The sequence below is a fragment of the Pan paniscus genome, chromosome 21 (genome assembly GCF_029289425.2).
Source record: "Pan paniscus chromosome 21, NHGRI_mPanPan1-v2.0_pri, whole genome shotgun sequence".
NCBI classification, from domain to species: Eukaryota; Metazoa; Chordata; class Mammalia; order Primates; family Hominidae; genus Pan; species Pan paniscus.
Genome location: NC_073270.2, coordinates 69902202 through 69922438, shown reverse-complemented (window position 1 = coordinate 69922438; position 20237 = coordinate 69902202). Strand labels below are relative to the sequence as shown.

The window sequence follows — 20237 nt, the reverse complement described above, 5'->3', positions numbered from 1 at the left end:
AACCCATAGCCTCCTCCCACCCACGTGCCAATCCCAGAAAAGTCACCCCAGAAGCAAATCCCCAGGTGGCAGGAGCCAGAAACACTGGTTACGAAGAATACCCAGCCGGTGAGCAGGTGTTTATTAGGGTCCTTTTTCATTACCCCAGAGACAGACCCAGGGCTGGCTACGTGCACAGGAAGTAACGCTTGCCACATGCATAAATACGTGAAGGTGCACATTACATCAGCACAGATTCACAAAACACCTCGCCTTGGCAAGAAAACTGTAGCTAGGCAGCTCCCGTCCTCAGGGACTCCTGCCACAGACGTCATGGAGACAGCATGGGCCTCCCCAGAACAGTCCCCACGGCCTAGACTCCCCAGAGCAGGAGGAGCAGCCCAGGCTCTGTTGCGAGACAGCCATCACTTCCTGTTCTTTGCAGGTGCCTAAGGTAGGTTACCTGGCCAAGGTTTTGGTGGAAAAAATGAGTTTTTTCAATGTTGCAGGTCTTTTAATAGTTCATCTGTAGGAAGTGCATTTGCAAAGTCACTAACCTGCAGCTTCCATCTGTAGACCAGGAAGGGTGATTCTCTGGGTGACCACAGCGGGGCATCCCCTGAGGTACAGACGCCCCCCACCCCCGCAGTGTCCTCACAGCCACCACAGCCTTTGCAGTTTGGCTCAAGCAAGCCCTGCCAGGCCCCACCCCTCACGCTGGCTCTGCTGTGAAGCCATCCTCCCGTTGGGCAGCAAGCTCAGGCCCTACACAGAGCCATCTTGAGGCTTGTAAATGAAGCAGGCGTCCCCAGAGCAGGACTCTGCTGTGGCCACCGGCTTCTCCTTCCACACAGCTTCCCCCGCAACACAGCACGGCCGCTGACCTCTGGCTTCAAGCAAAGGAGAGGTTGTGAGGGGAGCCTTGGGAGGATGTGGGGACCCCCAGAGAATCTTCTCCCACCCAAACAGAGCAGTCAAGACCAGGAAAACGAGGCCTCCACTTTGTGAACAACAGAGCTGCCCATGTGGTCACGCGGCACCTTCGTCCTGAGACACCTGCCCCACACTGGGAAGCAGGGCTCGGTTGACGGTCCACAGCATGATAGTTCATTGCACCGCTGGAGGGAATGGGCCAGGGCCTCTCGTTGGTCTCCTGAAGGGAAATGGGGGTTGGGCCCAGAGTCAAGCTGCAGTCAGGGATGAGGCCTGCACAGTGCAGCACACAGAAAACCTTCAGAGGTGCGGCTGGCCCAGGGCCAGCTCGGGGTCTGCAGCCAGGGACTGCCAGCCCACCTGGACACTCTCCTGGGGTGGCCCCGGCTGCACAGGTGGAGTCGGAACAGGCAAGTCCTCCAGGTGGCAGCTCCAAGCTCAGGGCAAGTCCCACCCCAAAGAAAAGCTGCCTGCTGCACTTCCCGGGCAGCGCCAAGCCTGTCCAGCTGCCCTGAGGAGACGTCACAGGGCTGAAGGCAGTTGGAGCCCTGCCATGCAAACAGCACACAGCACATGGGGGGCACAGGATGACACAGCTGCTGCTCCTCCTCCGGGTGCCTGCCCACCCAGGGTTCTGCCAACGCAGCAGCAGAGAGGCCAAGAGTCACATGAAGCGCGGGGAGGGAGGGGCACGGGCTCCAGTCACGGCCGTCCACCAGCATGTCAGCTGCTTCCAGGTAAGTCCTTGTGTCCCCTCAGCCCTGCACCAGGAGGGCAGCTTTAGTCTGTCTGGGGCCATGGAGGTGGCCCTAATGCTTTGACCTGTCCCATGATGTCACTAGGTCCTCCTCTGGGACCGAGCGTCCCTGGCCCACAGGGAAAAGCCCATCCCAGGCTCTGGATGCTCAGGGCCCAGGGTGTGTCCGCCTAGAGAGCAGTGACCTGTGTGAGCTCTGTGTTGGGCGTAGATGGGCTCTGCGGGCTGACAGGCACCATGGGCAGGTCCACGCCTAGTCATGCGGGCCGCGGTACCGTCTCGGAGGTCTTGCAGGCCAGGGCCACGTCCTTGGCAATGCTGCGCACGCGGTCAGACACCTGCACGTCCCGGCGCAGGGCAGATGCACAGCAGAACTTGCGGAAGCAGGCCTTGAAGTTCTCATCCAGGAAGGCGTAGAGGATGGGGTTGAGGCAGCTGTTGACGTAGCCCAGGGCCGTGCAGAAGCGCAGAATGGCCACCGCAGTCTCGCTGCCCGGCTGAACCCCCAGCCCTTGGACCAGCACGAAGACCTGGACAGGCGTCCAGCAGCCCACGAACACAGCCACCACCACCAGCACCAGCCGAGTGATGCGCCGCAGGTTCCGGTCCTTCTCTCGGGAGCCCGAGAGCAGGCGGACTCCATGGAGCCGCCGGATCATGAGGCTGTAGCAGACAGAGATGACGAGCACGGGTAGGATGAAGGAGAAGAGGAAGATGCAGACGGCAAACACAGGGCCCCAGTAGTCCTGAGGGCTGGGGATCTCCACCAGGCACTCGATCTCTGCAGGGAGAGAAACGGGGTCAGAGTGGGCCCAGGAGACGTGCAGGGCACGTGGGCCCAGAGGAGCCACCCGGGAGCCAGGGAGCCTGGTGAGGGGAGGAGGGGACACCCCACTGACCTTCATCCTCGACCTGTGCCGAGCCCATGATGGCAACGGGAACACCGACAACAGAGGCCAGGGCCCAGATGGCCACATTGACAGCCTGGGCTTTGCTGGATGTGCGGACGTCGAGGGCACGGATGGGGTGGCAGATGGCTACATAGCGATCCACACTCATGGCAGTCAGGGTGAAGGTGCTGGTGAACATGTTGTAGTAGTCAATGGCAATGACTGTCTTGCACAGTGCATTCCCAAACGGCCAGAAGCCCAGGAGGATGTCCGTGCCCTGGAAGGGCAGCGTCAGCAGGACCAGAGTGTCGGCCAGGGCCAGGTTAAAGATGTAAATATTGGTGGCTGTCTTCATTTTGGTGTGCCTGCGGAGTAGAGGGAGAAGAAAGGCTTCACTTGGCCATGCTGGCTGGACCAGGCAGCAAAGGGCAAGGGGCTCCTCTTGGCCACCACAAGCTACACTGGCCCTGAGTCCCTTAACATCAGAGTTCCCATGGGGGCTTGGTAAGTGACAGCTCCTGGACCCAACCTGAGACTCACAAGTCAGTCTCAGGGGGTGGGGCCTGGGGTCAAACGTCTTAACCAGCTCCTCAAGTGACTCTGACACACACAGAAGGATTCCAAGCCTTAAACACAGGTCTACTTTAGAGGAGTCAGGGCATGTAGGCTACCAGAACACACCCCGGATTCTGCACAGGAGCAAAGGTTTAGAGCCCTAAGGGAAAGAGCCTGCTCCCCTTGCTTTTGAGTCCCCTCCATGACCCCTCACAGACTCAAATGCTGACCCTACAGTTGCCAGAGGTTTCTGAGGGCTCCAGAATCTATAAGAACATATCAAAAGGCTTCCAAGTCCACACTGCTGCCTAGCAATGGAGACCGAAAATGGTGACGGGGGGACAGGAGGGATGCTAATAAGGTATGATTGTATCCAAGCACCCGAAATGGTGCTGGAAAGGGCTGGGAAAATTGTTGTTGATTAATAAATTTTTGTTAAATAAGTTAATGGTTGTAATAGTTGGGGGGGATTATGGTGGTGATGGTGGTGGTGATGATGGCAGTGATCATGGTGGTGATGGTGATGACTGTGAGCATGATGGTAGTGGTGGTGGTGATGATGATGGTGATGATGACGGTGGTGGTGGTGATAGCGGTGATGGTGATAATGGTGGTGATGGTGACAAATGTAATGATGGTGGTGATAGTGATGGTGATGGTGGTGATGATGATGGTGGTAATAGTGATGATGAATGTGATGATGATGGTGGTGGTGGTGGTGATAGTGAGGATGGTGATGATGGTGATGGTGATGACTGTGATGATAGTGATGGTGATGATGATGGTGGTGGTGATAGTGAGGATGGTGATGATGGTGACGGTGATGACTGTGATGATGGTGACAGTGATGACTGTGATGATGGTGATGGTGATGATGGTGGTGGTGATAGTGAGGATGGTGATGATGGTGACGGTGATGACTGTGATGATGGTGATGGTCATGATGGTGGTGGGTGATAGTGGTGATGGTGATGATGGTGGTGATGGTCATGATGATGATGGTGATGATGGTGGTGATGGTGGTGGTGAGGATGGTGAATGTGATAATGATGGTGCTGGTGGTGGTGATAGTGGTGATGATGATAGTGGTGATGATGGTGATGATGGTGGTGATGGTGATGATTGTGATGATGATGGTGGCGGCGATATTGGCAGTGGCAGCAGCACCCAGGATGACACTATTCTGTGTCAGTGTAGCTGCGGTGAGGAAATATGGGGCTCCGTTCTGCCTGTTAGAGAGGGATTATGAATAAGCACAAAGAGGCCGCAATTACGAAGAGACAACAACAATGACAATGATTATGGCAAATACCTGTGCCAAGCTCTTCAGGGGGAATTTATGTCATTGAAGATTTGCAAAAATACTACTTTGATCCCCACTCTATAGAGGAAGAAACTGAGGCCCAGAGGATCTATGTTGTTTTTTTAAGGCCTTAGAGCTGGTAAAAAGCAGAGCAGGGCTCAGAACGGAATGTCCTGACTCCCAAGATGGTCGCCCCAGCCCACTGGCTGGAAACATGCTGCATGCGGCCTCTCGGGCCAGTGTGGCCACGGCAGCTCCTGAGCATCGCTCTCTCTGGGGACTCTGGCCAGCAGAGGACCTTCCCTGTCTGCTCTAATCCAGGAAGTGCCTCTGAGAGATTAAATGCCTCAATGCAGAGGAGAAACACAGTAGAGAAGCGATCATATCAGGAAAGGTGCTCAAGCCCAGGGACTTCCCCGGGCTGCCGCACTCCTCAGCCGTGACACGCCCGCCAGCCACGATGGGACATGCACATCACGAGGCAACCTCCCCAGGAGCCTCCCTTAGGAGTCAGCAGTGGGGAGGGACAGCTGTTCTTCCCAGTGTCTCGTCTGACCACGCATCACCTGCACACACATGTACACACACATACATATACACGTGGCTGCATGGTCCACCTTGCTCACTTTCCAGATGGGAAAAACAAGGCCCAGAGGGGAACAGCTTTTCTCAGGGACACTAAGAGGACAGGGCTAGGATGGTGGCAGCTTGAACACCCCCACTACCCTGTCCCGCCTCTACCTACATAACACCTCCGGTTGGGGCCCTTTGAGGTTGTAAGGAGGGAACACTTGCTTTAGATTCCTGGGCACTTTCTTCAGAATCACCTTTTTCCGGGTCCAGGCAAACATCCTGGACCAATAAGAAACCTCATTCCAGCTGTCAGTCATTTTCCTGCTAAAGCACCACCCATAACCCCCGACTGCCTGAAGAACAGAGTTCCCCCAGCCGGGCCTTCAAGATCCCACCTGCTGTCTCCAGCCCCTTCAGTTCTCTCTCCTCTGGATAGATTTGGGGTCCATCATTTCCTCTGCCCAGAAAACCCTCCCTTTCTGCTTAAGTCATCTCCATCTTCTACCTGCCCGATCCACAATCCACGTGAAGGGTTCCTTGCCCACCCCCACGCTGCCCCCACCCTCCCTTTCTGCTTAAGTCATCTCCATCTTCTACCTGCCCGATCCACAATCCACGTGAAGGGTTCCTTGCCCACCCCCACGCTGCCCCCCATGCTGTGCCCATGCTGTCCCCAGTGCTATCCCCCGGCTCCCCCCCGACTATCCACCCCACACCATCTCCCCCCACACCATCTCCCCCCACACCATCTCCCCCACACTATCCCCCCACTATCCCCCACACTATCCTCCCCACACTATCCCCCCGATGCTATCTCCCCACTATCCCCCCAGCTCCCCCCAACTATCCCCCACACTATCCACCCCACACCATCTCCCCCACACTATCCCCCCCCACACCATCTCCCCCACGCTATCCCCCCGGACGATCTCCCCCACGCTATCCCCCCAGACGATCTCCCCCATGCTATCCCCCCAGACGATCTCCCCCACACTATCCGCCCCACACCATCTCCCCCACGCTATCCCCCTAGACGATCTCCCCCACGCTATCCCCCACACCATCTCCCCCACACTATCCCCCCACTATCCCCCACACTATCCCCCTGACGCTATCCCCCCGCTATCCCCCCAGCTCCCCCAACTATCCCCCACACTATCCCCCCATACCATCTCCCCACGCTATCCCCCCCACACCATCTCCCCCACACTATCCCCCCACACCATCTCCCCCACGCTATCCCCCCAACACCATCTCCCCCACACTATCCCCCCACACCATCTCCCCCACGCTATCCCCCCACACCATCTCCCCAACACTATCCCCCCAGATGATCTCCCCCACGCTATTCCCCCCACACCATCTCCCCCACGCTATCCCCCCACACCATCTCCCCAACACTATCCCCCCAGATGATCTCCCCCACGATATCCCCCCCACACCATCTCCCCCACGCTATCCCCCCAGACGATCTCCCCGACACTATCCCCCCCACACCATCTCCCCCACACTATCCCCCCGCTATTCCTCTGGCCACCCCCACTGTCCCCCCATGCTATGCCCCCACGCTATCCCCCTGGCTGCTCCCCACTGTCCCCCACACTATCCCCCTGCTATTCCTCTGGCTGCCCTCACTGTCCCTAACACTATCCCCCCACGCTGTCCCCCATTATGTCCCTGGCTGCTCCCCACTGTCCCCCACAGTATCCCCACACTATCCCCCTGGTTGCTCCCCATTATCCCCCACACTGCTTTCCCACACTGCCCCCCACACTGACCCCCACACTGCTCCACACACCGACCCCCACACTGCCCCCACACTGCCCCCACACTGCTCCCCACACTGACCCCCACACTGACCCCCACACTGCCCCCCACTGCCCCCCACACTGCCCACCGCACTGCCCCCCGCACTGCCCCCCACACTGCTCCCCACACTGACCCCCACACTGCCCCCACACTGCTCCCCACACTGACCCCCACACCGCCCCCCACACCGCTCCCCACACTGACCCTCACACTGACCCCCACACTGCCCACACACTGACTCCCACACTGACCCGCACACTGCCCCCCACACTGCCCACACACTGCCCCCCACACTGCCCACACACTGCCCCACACACTGACACCACACTGACCCCCACGCTGCCCACACACTGCCCACACACTGCCCACACACACTGCCCCCCACACTGCCCCCACACTGCCCCCACACACTGCCCCCACACTGCCCCCACACACTGACCCCCACACTGCCCACACACTGCCCCCACACTGACCCCCACACTGCCCCCCACACACTGCCCCCATACTGCCCCCCACACTGACCCCACACACTGCCCCACACACACTGCCCCCCACACTGCCCCCACACACTGCCCCCCACACTGCCCCCACACACTGCCCCCACACACGGCCCCCACACTGCCCCCACACACTGCCCCCACACTGCCCCACACACTGACCCCACACTGACCCCCACGCTGCCCACACACTGCCCACACACACTGCCCCCCACACTGCCCTCACACTGCCCCCACACACTGTCCACACACTGCCCCCACACTGCCCCCACACTGCCCACACACTGCCCACACACTGCCCCCACACACTGCCCCCCACACTGCCCACACACTGCCCCCACACTGCCCACACACTGCCCCCACACTGCCCCCACACACTGCCCCCCACACTGCCCACACACTGCCCCCACACTGCCCACACACTGCCCACACACACTGCCCCCCACACTGCCCCCACACTGACCCCCACACACTGCCCACACACTGCCCCCACACTGCCCCCACACACTGCCCCCCACACTGCCCACACACTGCCCCCACACTGCCCCCACACTGCCCCCACACACTGCCCCCACACTGCCCCACACACTGACCCCACACTGCCCCCCACACTGCCCCCACACTGCCCCCACACTGCCCCCACACACTGCCCCCACACTGCCCCACACACTGCCCCCACACACTGCCCCCACACTGCCCCACACACTGACCCCACACTGACCCCCACACACTGCCCCCACACTGCCCACACACTGACCCCCACACTGCCCCCACACACTGCCCCCCACACTGCCCACACACTGCCCCCACACTGCCCCCACACTGCCCGCACACACTGCCCCCCACACTGCCCCCACACTGCCGCCACACACTGCCCCCCACACTGCCCACACACTGCCCCCCACACTGACCCCCACACTGCCCCCTCACTGCCCCCCACACTGATCCCCACACTGCCCCCCACACTGACCCACACACTGACCCCCACACACTGCCCCCCACACTGCCCCCCACACTGCCCCCCACACTGCCCACACACTGCCCCACACACTGCCCCCACACTGCCCCCCACACTGCCCCCCACACTGCCCCCACACTGACCCACACACTGACCCCCCACACTGCCCCACACACTGCCCCACACACTGCCCCCACACTGCCCCCCACACTGACCCCACACTGACCCCCACACACTGCCCCCACACTGCCCCCCACACTGCCCCCCACACACTGCCCCACACACACTGCCCCCACACTGCCCCCACACACTGCCCCCCACACTGACCCCCACACTGACCCCCACACACTGCCCCCACACTGCCCCCCACACTGACCCCACACACTGCCCCCCACACTGCCCCCACACACTGCCCCCACACACGGCCCCCACACTGCCCCCACACACTGCCCCCACACTGCCCCACACACTGACCCCACACTGACCCCCACACACTGACCCCACACTGCCCACACACTGACCCCCACACTGCCCCCACACACTGCCCCCACACTGCCCCCACACACTGCCCCCACACTGCCCCCACACACTGCCCCCCACACTGACCCCCACACTGACCCCCACACACTGCCCCCACACTGCCCCCCACACTGACCCCACACACTGCCCCACACACACTGCCCCCCACACTGCCCCCACACACTGCCCCCCACACTGCCCCCACACACTGCCCCCACACACGGCCCCCACACTGCCCCCACACACTGCCCCCACACTGCCCCACACACTGACCCCACACTGACCCCCACACACTGACCCCACACTGCCCACACACTGACCCCCACACTGCCCCCACACACTGCCCCCACACTGCCCCCACACACTGCCCCCACACTGCCCCCACACACTGCCCCCACACTGCCCCACACACTGACCCCACACTGACCCCCACACACTGCCCCCACACTGCCCACACACTGACCCCCACACTGCCCCCACACACTGCCCCCACACTGCCCCCACACACTGCCCCCACACTGCCCCCACACACTGCCCCCACACTGCCCCACACACTGACCCCACACTGACCCCCACACACTGCCCCCACACTGCCCACACACTGACCCCCACACTGCCCCCACACACTGCCCCCACACTGCCCCACACACTGACCCCACACTGACCCCCACACACTGCCCCCACACTGCCCCCACACTGCCCCCACACACTGCCCCCACACTGCCCCCACACACTGCCCCCACACTGCCCCCACACACTGCCCCCACACTGCCCCACACACTGACCCCACACTGACCCCCACACACTGCCCCGCACACACTGCCCCCTCACTGCCCCCACACACTGACCCCCACACTGCCCACACACTGCCCCCCACACTGACCCCCACACTGACCCCCACACTGCCCACACACTGCCCCCCACACTGCCCCCACGCACTGCCCCCTCACTGCCCCCACACACTGACCCCACACACTGCCCCCACACACTGCCCCCACACTGACCCCCACACACTGCCCCCACACTGCCCCCCACACTGCCCCCCCACACTGACCCCCACACTGCCCACACACTGCCCCCCACACTGACCCCCACACTGCCCCCACACTGCCCCCCACACACTGCCCCCACACTGCCCCCCACACTGACCCCCACACTGCCCCCACACTGCCCCACACACTGACCCCCACACTGCCCACACACTGCCCCCACACTGCCCCCCACACTGCCCCCCACACTGCCCCCACACTGCCCCACACACTGACCTCCACACTGCCCACACACTGCCCCCACACTGCCCCACACACTGACCCCCACACTGCCCCACACACTGACCCCCACACTGCCCCCACACTGCCCCCACACTGCCCCACACACTGACCCCCACAGTGCCCCACACACTGACCCCCACACTGCCCCCACACTGCCGCCACACTGCCCCCACACACTGCCCACACACTGACCCCCACACACTGACCCCCACACTGCCCACACACTGCCCCCACACTGCCCCCCACACTGACCCCCACACTGCCCCACACTGCCCCCCACACTGACCCCCACACACTGCCCCCCACACTGCTCCCACACACTGCCCCCACACACTGCCCCCCACACACTGCCCCCACACTAACCCACACACTGCCCCCACACTGCCCCACACACTGACCCCCACACTGACCCCCACACTGCCCCCTCAATCTCAACTATCAGCTGCTCTCTCAATGGCCCCCACAAGTTTTCCCATCTCTGAGCACCAGCAGATCATGGGCTCAGCCACAGACACCTGCCATGAGCAGGAGCCCTGGAGCCTGAGAGGGGTTTCAGAACGGTCCCAGCTCCAGCCCCTGCGCCTCCCTTCGCCCATCTAGGGAATGGGCTGAAAAAAGACTCTCCCAGGGCCGCTGTGGGATCTCATGAGGTCATTCAAGCAGACAGCTTGACACAGAGCCTGGTCCACAGCTCAAACCAGAGGTCAGGGTGGTGACGTCTCTGCCTGGGACAGAGCGGGGTGGGCCAGGGCCAGCCCCTTCCCCTCCCCTCCCCTCCCTGGGGAGGGGAGCACCCAGGGCCTTAGGATTGACCCTGCCTCCTGGACAGGGTCAAAAACATTGAATGGGGGAAGCAGGAAATCAACACCTGCTCAGGCCCATCCAGAACAGACCCCGTCTCAGTTTCCCCCTCTGCAGCCATGTGGGACTCACCAGACAGGAACCTTGGGGCCCAGCCTACCTGAGGATGACGTACATGACAAGGCAGTTCCCCAGGAGCCCTCCGACACACACGGCCAGGTAGAGCCCCACGATGGTGACCTTGAGCCCGAGGGGCAGGAAGGCGCCGTGGCTGGCATTGAGCAGCAGATGCGGGGGCAGCAGACTGTGGTTGGGGCTCAGGAGGGACAGGTTGCCCTGAAGGTGGCTGCCGTAGATAACCTCCCAGAATGGGGCGGGGAAGAGGGGCTCCATGCCACTGCCCTGCAAATCCACTCTCTGTACAGTACCTGGGACAGAGCGCAGAGACAAGTGGCTGCAGTGCCAGACACACGCCCAGCAGAGGCCTCACAACCCAGCACGTGCAGCCCAGCAGGCACATGGACCCCCACACTGGGCAGCCACAGACACTGAGGCACACGGGCACACACACCAGAACACACAGGCACACATGCACATGCAGGGACACATGGAGACAGGAGGACACGTGTGCACAGACAGGGACTCACAGAACACAAAGACACACATGCACCCGCAAGGACACGGTCCCATTTGGTTTAGAGACTCACACGCAGGGTGCCTGGAGGCAGCTACACCCCAGGACACGTGTCCACCCACAGGGACTGATGAACACACAGCCACTCGTGTGTTCACAGGCACAGGGATGCAGGGACACAAGTCACACACACAGACACACAGAAATGCCCAAACCTGCCCTCACGCACACGCAGGCACAAAAGAGACTGAGACACACCCAGAAACGCCTGGGACCCAGCTTCCTCCTGCCCCTTCCACCCGCCCTGCTTTGCTGCAGTCTGTCAGCAGGACCCCCACCCGACCTCCAGCGGCTCAGGCCCTTACCTCTGCAACCTCCGTGGGAGCTGGGACCACCGTGGAGACCCCCGCCCTCAGCCGGCCGGCAGTCGAGCACAGGTGCAGAGCAGGGTAGAAGAGGATCTTCTCGGCAGACGCCAGACCAGACGCAGCAGCCGAGTGAGCCGGCAGCCCGAAGCTGGGGGGGAGGGGGAGGAGGCTGCAGCTCCAGAAGGGGAGGGGCTACGCAGGCTGGAGGAGGGGGGGCTGCGGGAAGGTGGGTCACCGCACCCAGGGCTGCGCCGGCCCCACACTGGACGGGGACAGACACACAGTCCAGGACACACAAACAGAGATGAAAAAGGAGGCTCAGACCCACAGACCCCAGACAGACACACACACACAGGCCAGGACACACGGACAGAGATGCCCACGGGTTCACAGACACAGGATTGGAGACACAGGACAGAGAGACACACACAAGGACACACAGACACGGGGACCACGACTCACACGGAGACACAGCCTTGGACAGACTGGCCCGGACCCCCCAGCTGGGCTCCCGGCACACCGAAATGCCCCCACCCGGCCAGCTCTCGACAGATCAAAGCTTCGTTGTAAACAAGCGGGTAAGATGCTTGGGTCCAGGACACGGCACTGGCCCAGCACCTGCTGTGTGCTCCTGGAGCTCAGTCACCCCCACCATACCCAGCCACTGCTGAGAGCACGAAGCCTCAGAGGTGTGAGGCCACCTGTCACAGTGGCAGAGACAGGGTGAAACCCGGGTCTGTTCGTCACTTGGAGACACGCCCAGGGCACCTCTGCCACAGCTGGGCCCCAGATCAGTGCCTGAGCATCACTCCCGCAGACAGGCCCCTGGCACCCACACAGCTGAATGGCCCCTTCAGAGCTGCCTCCTTCTCAGCACGGGGGTCCCATGCCTGATCCACTGAGATGAAAGGTCACAGGTCAAGGCTGTGTGGGTGACCCCTGAGCTGAATCACCAGCTCCCTCCCGGTCATGGGGTTGTACTTCCTGCATGAGCTTTGCAGGAAAACCAGACCTCTCCCCACACAGCTCAGACCCTGCTCCGAGCACCTTCTCCAAGAGTGGGGACCTGGTTGCTAGGCAACTGGCAGCAGCGTTGCTAGGATACCTGGCAAATCAGGAGAGGATGGAACAGGCAGATGCCCCAGGACCCAGCATCCCTCGCTGTCCCCCAGGATTTCTCCCTGCATCTTCACGGCAACCAAGACTCAGGGACACGTGTGAAGGCACGGGGCACGTCAACAGAGACACTCAAGGGACACATGGGGACACACATTCCTGCAAACACACACACAGATGCCCAGACAGGCATATGGGTGAACACACAGAGACATGGATGGGTACACACTCAGAAATGCAGGCACTCACAGGGATGCACAAACACACGGGCCACACACATGCAAGATGACGCCAACGTGCACGCAGGCACATGGGTAGACCTAGAGTGTGCATGGACACCTTTGGGAACAGGCAGACACAGACCAAGGCCCTCCGACACCCAGAGGACACACACATGCACAAACACGCTCTCCAGGCAAAGCTCGAGGGTGAGCCCCCTGACCTCAGGAGCCGAGAGGGGGCAGGAATCCAGGCAGGCTCGGACTCCTGCAGCCCTCCGCCCCAGCTGGGCTCACCAAGGTCTGAGCAGGAGACCCTAGACCCTCCTACCCGAGCTTCCTGAGCCTGCCTCCCAGCCTGGGACCCAGCCTGGGCACTGTAGGCACTGAGGGTGGGCAGAGCAGAGACCTCGTAAGGGAAGAAGGACAAAGGAGCCCAACCTGATGTCCCCGGCCCAGGAACCAGTGTCAGAGGCCAGGGCAGAGTGTGGGACACAGGCACCTCATCCCTGCTACTGCAGACACCTCTCCCTTCGCATGTCTGTCTTCCACCTGGTGGTCACCCCACAGCTTCCTCCCTACAGGCAGAGACAGGGAGGATGAGGGGTTGGGATGGGGAGGAGGAGGAAAGGGAAAGGAGTGGCGAGGAAGTATGGAGAGATCAAGAGAGAGGATGGGTAAGGAAGGATGGGAGAAGGGGGAGGAAAACACGCTGGGGATAGGAGGACAGGAAGAAAGGAGGGGGGACGAGGTCAGACCTAGCTCCCTGACCCCCACCTCTTTTGACCCCAAGCCTTCTCACCCAGCAATAGCAACCAGCCACCTGCACCCCCACCAAGGCAGCTCCCAGCTCTGCCTTGCCTGGCCTTTCAGGAGTCAATAGAGACCTCAACTCCCTCCGTGGGAGCCGCTCAGGGTCCAGCAGAAGGCCGTGGCCTCCCCAGTCCAGGTGTTCACAATCTCATAATGTGTTCCCTTGAACTTCTTGTGTGCTCTGTGTCATTCTGCCCTGACATGTTCATAACCATACAATCCAGGACAGCTTCTCCCTCCCTTGTGCCTGCTGCAAACCCCCAGCACAGACCGTGGCACGCTGAACAGCCTAGGCCCCCTGCACAGAACCTGCCCCCCACCCACATAGACCCCTAGCCCATAGTACAGACCTTGCCCCCTGCATTGACCCTGCACATCTGCCTGCACACAACCTGTCCCCCCTGCAAAGATCCTGCCCCCTTGCAAAGACCCTGGCCTCTCTGCACAGACCCTGGCCACTCTGCACAGACCCTGGCCACTCTGCACAGACCCTGGCCACTCTGCACAGACCCTGACCACTCTGCACAGATCCTGGCCTCCCTGCACAGACCCTGGCCACTCTGCACAGATCCTGGCCTCCCTGCACAGACCCTGGCCACTCTGCACAGACCCTGGCCACTCTGCAAAGACCCTGGCCACTCTGCACAGACCCTGCCCTCCCTGCACAGACCCTGGCCACTCTGCACAGACCCTGACCTCCTGCACAGATCCTGGCCTCCCTGCACAGACCCTGGCCACTCTGCACAGACCCTGACCTCCTGCACAGATCCTGGCCTCCCTGCACAGACCCTGGCCTCCTGCACAGATCCTGGCCACTCTGCACAGACCCTGGCCTCCTGCACAGATCCTGGCCACTCTGCACAGACCCTGGCCTCCTGCACAGATCCTGGCCACTCTGCACAGACCCTGGCCACTCTGCACAGATCCTGGCCTCCCTGCACAGATCCTGGCCACTCTGCACAGACCCTGGCCAGTCTGCAAAGACCCTGGCCACTCTGCACAGATCCTGGCCTCCCTGCACAGACCCTGGCCACTCTGCACAGATCCTGGCCACTCTGCAAAGACCCTGGCCACTCTGCACAGACCCTGGCCTCCCTGCACAGACCCTGGCCACTCTGCAAAGACCCTGGTCACTCTGCACAGACCCTGGCCACTCTGCATAGATCCTGGCCACTCTGCACAGATCCTGGCCACTCTGCATAGACCCTGGCCACTCTGCACAGATCCTGGCCTCCCTGCACAGACCCTGGCCACTCTGCACAGACCCTGGCCACTCTGCATAGACCCTGGCCACTCTGCACAGATCCTGGCCTCCCTGCACAGACCCTGGCCACTCTGCACAGACCCTGGCCACTCTGCACAGATCCTGGCCACTCTGCATAGACCCTGGTCACTCTGCACAGACCCTGGCCACTCTGCAGAGATCCTGGCCACTCTGCACAGATCCTGGCCTCCCTGCACAGACCCTGGCCACTCTGCACAGACCCTGGCCACTCTGCACAGACCCTGGCCACTCTGCACAGACCCTGGCCACTCTGCACAGATCCTGGCCTCCCTGCACAGACCCTGGCCACTCTGCACAGACCCTGGCCACTCTGCACAGACCCTGGCCACTCTGCACAGACCCTGGCCACTCTGCACAGATCCTGGCCTCCCTGCACAGACCCTGGCCACTCTGCACAGACCCTGGCCACTCTGCACAGACCCTGGCCACTCTGCATAGACCCTGGCCACTCTGCACAGATCCTGGCCTCCCTGCACAGACCCTGGCCACTCTGCAAAGACCCTGGTCACTCTGCACAGACCCTGGCCACTCTGCATAGACCCTGGCCACTCTGCACAGATCCTGGCCACTCTGCACAGACCCTGGCCTCCCTGCACAGACCCTGGCCTCCCTGCACAGACCCTGGCCTCCCTGCACAGACCCTGGCCTCCCTGCACAGACCCTGGCCACTCTGCACAGACCCTGGCCTCCCTGCACAGACCCTGGCCTCCCTGCACAGACCCTGGCCTCCCTGCACAGACCCTGGCCTCCCTGCACAGATCCTGGCCACTCTGCACAGATCCTGGCCACTCTGCACAGACCCTGGCCACTCTGCACAGACCCTGGCCTCCCTGCACAGACCCTGGCCTCCCTGCACAGACCCTGGCCACTCTGCAAAGACCCTGGTCACTCTGCACAGACCCTGGCCACTCTGCATAGATCCTGGCCACTCTGCACAGATCCTGGCCACTCTGCACAGACCCTGGCCACTCTGCACAGATCCTGGCCTCCCTGCACAGATCCTACCCCTTGCACAGATCCGGACCACACCTGCAAAGATCTAGTGCCCCCAAAACCTGGCACAGACCGTGCCCCCACCCCACATAGATGCTATCCCCGTGCGTAGATCTTGGTCCCTCTGTACAGATCCTGCCCTCCCTGGACGGGTCCTGTCCCCCGACTCCCTTGAACAGACACTGACTCCCAATGTAGATCCTACCCACTGCACAGATCCTGGCCCCACTGCAAAGATCCTGCACGCTGCACAGATCCTGTTACCCCCTAAAAGTCCTCCCCGCAGAGACTCCTGCCCCCATGCAGAGATCCTGGCCTCAATGCACAGATCCTGGCCCCTTGCATGGATCCTGCCCCACCCCAGCCAGCTCCAGTCCTACCTCCTCCAAGAAGCCTACCCCAGGACCCCCAGCCCTGGGAACCTTCCTAACTTGGCCATGATTCAGTAATACGGCTGCCAGGCTAGGCCTGTGAGCTCTGGTCTCAGCAGATATCCTCTGAGAGTGTGGTCGATGGACCCAGCAGAGCCCCGCAGGAGGCAGGCACCTGGCCCCTCACAGGCGCAGTCTTAGAGTGAAGGACAGGCCTGGTCACCTGGCTAGGGGATTGGCCAGGTGTGACACTGACAGTGCTCCCTGGGGTTGGCAGGGGCCCAGCCCTGGACCCAGAAACGCTCCCACGGAGGAGAACTGGTGGTGCAGATGAAATGGCCCAGGTATCTCTAGACCCCTAATAGAGTCCTGCCCTCCCCCAACCTGCCAAGGGTGGGGTGGTCCCTCCAGAAGGGGGAAGGTAGAATCAGGGTCCTATATAGAACATATATGTTACACAAGAGATAGCAAGAGACACATGTTATATGAGAGAGCAAGACAACCTCAAACACACATGTTCTGGGCAGGCGAAACAATATGCGAGGATACTAGGGATAGCCCAAGACATGAACGATGACACGCGAATGACAGCACAGAGCTTGTGTGCGAGGATACTAGGGATAGCCCAAGACATGAACGATGACACGCGAATGACAGCACAGAGCTTGTGTGCGAGGATACTAGGGATACCCCAAGACATGAACGATGACACGCGAATGACAGCACAGAGCTTGTGTGCGAGGATACTAGGGATAGCCCAAGACATGAACGATGACACGCGAATGACAGCACAGAGCTTGTGTGCAAGGATACTAGGGATAGCCCAAGACACAAACGATGACATGCGAATGACAGCACAGAGCTTGTGTGCGAGGATACTAGGGATAGCCCAAGACACGAACGATGACACGCGAATGACAGCACAGAGCTTGTGTCCACAGATTAAAGCCTGACACAGGCTGCTCTTGGAGCTCCTGGGTATTTGGGCAGGCCTGGGCTCCGGGGTGAGATTCACACCCACTCACCAGGCAAATACACACACCTCACTCTCATCCAGTGACTCAGAATCAGCAAACGCCAGACGGCAGCTGGAACACTGTCCTTTGTCCTCCCCACTCCCACCCCCAGGGCAGGCACAGTCTACCCTCCTCCTTCCACAGGCTCACCACCCTGGGCTGGCCAAGAACAGGAATCAAGGCAGAGGGTCTGGCAGCCCCTCACAGAGCAGCCATCCCCCGGGGAAGCCAGTCACCAGGCCGTACATTTGTGCTATTAAAAAAGTGAAAGAATTTTTAACAATTCTGAGTTTCATCAAAATAAATTACTTTGTCCTTGTGATTTTAACTTTACAAAATTTATATACAATGACAAAAAAAATTGAGTTGTAGCTTCTCAATATCATGTTAAATTTTGTAGTCATTAATAAAGCTTACTAATTTAACTTGAAGTTTCATTGTCAGGCCTTGGCAGCAATAAACATGCTTTTAGATCTCAGCATTTCCGTTAGCCCTTGAAAAACACGTGAATCCTGGGGACAGAAACAGATGGGAGGTGTCGGCCTGCTGGGTCCCTCACAGTTGCTGGACCCCAAACACACAGAGAACACCTCCCTTCTTGCAGAACTGCAAATGTGTGGAGAAACAGTAGGGGTGAGGAATGTGAGCCAGGTAGGCCCTGGGAGTACCTGCTGCGAATTATGGACTAGGGGGTGTCAAGGTTTTCCAGTCCTATAAAAAGAGGTTACAAGCCCCTTCTTGCAGAACAGAAGAATATTCCCCTACTCCCTGCGTGATTCCCCCACAAACGCCAAGAGCCAGAAAGCGCCCCACCCATGTGTCCCCCTGGCCTGGACCCAGGGAAGCTGAGAGGATGGCCCAGGTCCCTGTCTCAAAGGACTCACCCCTATGGGAGCACAAAGGCTGCCCAGAGAAAGCGGCTGCTGGGTGAGCATCCCTAAGCAGTCACTGCTGCTTCTGGAGACCAGGGACCTTCCTCAAGCCAAGCTGGTGCTGCAGCCCAGGCAGGACCCCAAAGGCACCTGCAGGAGGGGAGGGAACAGCACCAGGAAGGGCCTTCCTGGGGAGCAGCAAAAGCTTGAGGGCTGGAAGGATGGGCCTAGCCGTGGGATGGGGTGCCAGCTCTGGGACATAGGGCCGAATGTCAAAATTTACCCTCTTACTGAGAGGCCAGGGCAGTCTCCCAAAAACAATGGGAACACCCAACAGCCTCCTGCCAAAAGGCCAGAAGCTCAGCTAAGACCCTGCTCCTCAGCTGGGACAGCCCTACTCCCAAACTCACAGGTTCCAAACTCCCAGCAAGGTGTCCCAGCGGCAGGTCTGTGAATATAGAGAGAGTACAGACATCTCGTGGAAGTAATAGATACATAACAGATTGGACTTTTTGCACTAATTTTTGCCTAATTTAAACTGTGGAATAAGCACGTGAATTAGGAAATTCTAGAACACACTTATGAGTGCCTGAAGAAATTATAAAATGATTAAGTAGTTAATTGAGAATTAGTTACAAAACAAAGGAATGCACAAATAGATTTCCAAAATCTAGTATCTAGGACCCAAGATCCCAAGACACAGTGTTCAGCAAAACCCAGCTCTAGTCCTGGGGACACCAGGACCCCTGAGACCCCAAACTTGCCCTAGAAGAGGTGAGGGGTCCTGAGTTCTGCCCCATTATCCCTTTCTGTGAACACCAGTGGCTGGGGCCAGAGCCCCCTGGCCATCAGAAGGGAATGGGCCTTAACCACAAAGGTCTTCTCATAGCCGAGGGCCCCACCCACAAAACTAACCCCAAAGACCCCTCAAGCCAGGAACCTGGGCCCACAACCCCTAGGATGGCGCGTCTGCGGCCGCCTGGAAGGGACGCTCACCCAAGCTGGAGAAGCCGGCTCTATGCCTCTATGCCCCAATGACCCCTATGAGGGGCGCGTCCACGCCCAGACTCTAACCCAGGGCCCTCCGGAGGGGACCCTGCCCCCCGCCACGACCCGCCCCACCTGGTCGAGGGAGGGGCAGGACTCCCGGTTGCTGGGCAACCGCGTCAACAAGCCCAAAGAGTCTGGGCTAGGGCGGAGGTTCTTCCGACCAGAGAAGGCAGCAAGTAGGGGGTGTAGGGACCAAGAGGTGGGGGCTGGGCCTCTGCTGCAGGAGCTAAGGAGGGGCGGGGGCGTTAGCCGCCGCTGGGGCTGGCCGTGGCTCTGCCTCTGGCACAGCGAGCCCAGCCCTGGCTGGACAAGGTGGCAGCTGTAGGCTGGGGCCGGGAAGGGAGGAGCCAGCTGGGCTTTGGGACCCTCCCTCCTCTGTCACCTGCCCTCTAGGCTCTGCTCCCCACAACAATCTAGGCCTCGAAGGGCAAGAGCCAGCTGTCTGGTGGGAGACCCTGACTGTCGGGGACCGCAGACATAGGGGCACAACGAAGGTCCCCCAGGCGTCACCTAGAGCTCTCCATGTGGCAGGGCCTGAGATCAACCCAGTGGGGTCTCAGCATTTTCTCAATTCAAACAGAACAGTCCATCGGGTAGGAAAGATATTTCCTACAACTGAGTTGATCAGAAAGTCCTAGTTGACTGCAGGACTGAGC

General features: G+C 60.3%; 1 protein-coding gene across 8 annotated transcripts; it reads right to left on the bottom strand.

Moving 5' to 3' along the window:
- Positions 1-104: 104 nt before the first annotated feature.
- Positions 105-19677, bottom strand: OPRL1 (opioid related nociceptin receptor 1). Of its 8 annotated transcripts, XM_055104538.2 has the most exons (6): positions 19528-19677; positions 18077-18171; positions 11845-11995; positions 11006-11273; positions 2569-2924; positions 105-2450 (listed from the first exon to the last, which is right to left on the bottom strand). In XM_055104538.2, the coding sequence occupies exons 2-6, from the start codon at positions 18095-18097 to the stop codon at positions 1927-1929; spliced, it is 1320 nt and encodes a 439-aa protein (XP_054960513.1). In that variant the 5' UTR covers positions 18098-18171; positions 19528-19677; the 3' UTR covers positions 105-1926. The 8 variants fall into 8 exon arrangements, with proteins under 8 accessions (XP_054960513.1, XP_008960563.2, XP_063457244.1 ...); XM_008962315.5 differs by lacking the exons at positions 18077-18171; positions 19528-19677 and adding an exon at positions 12953-12974; XM_063601174.1 differs by lacking the exons at positions 18077-18171; positions 19528-19677 and adding an exon at positions 12466-12886.
- Positions 19678-20237: the final 560 nt, after the last annotated feature.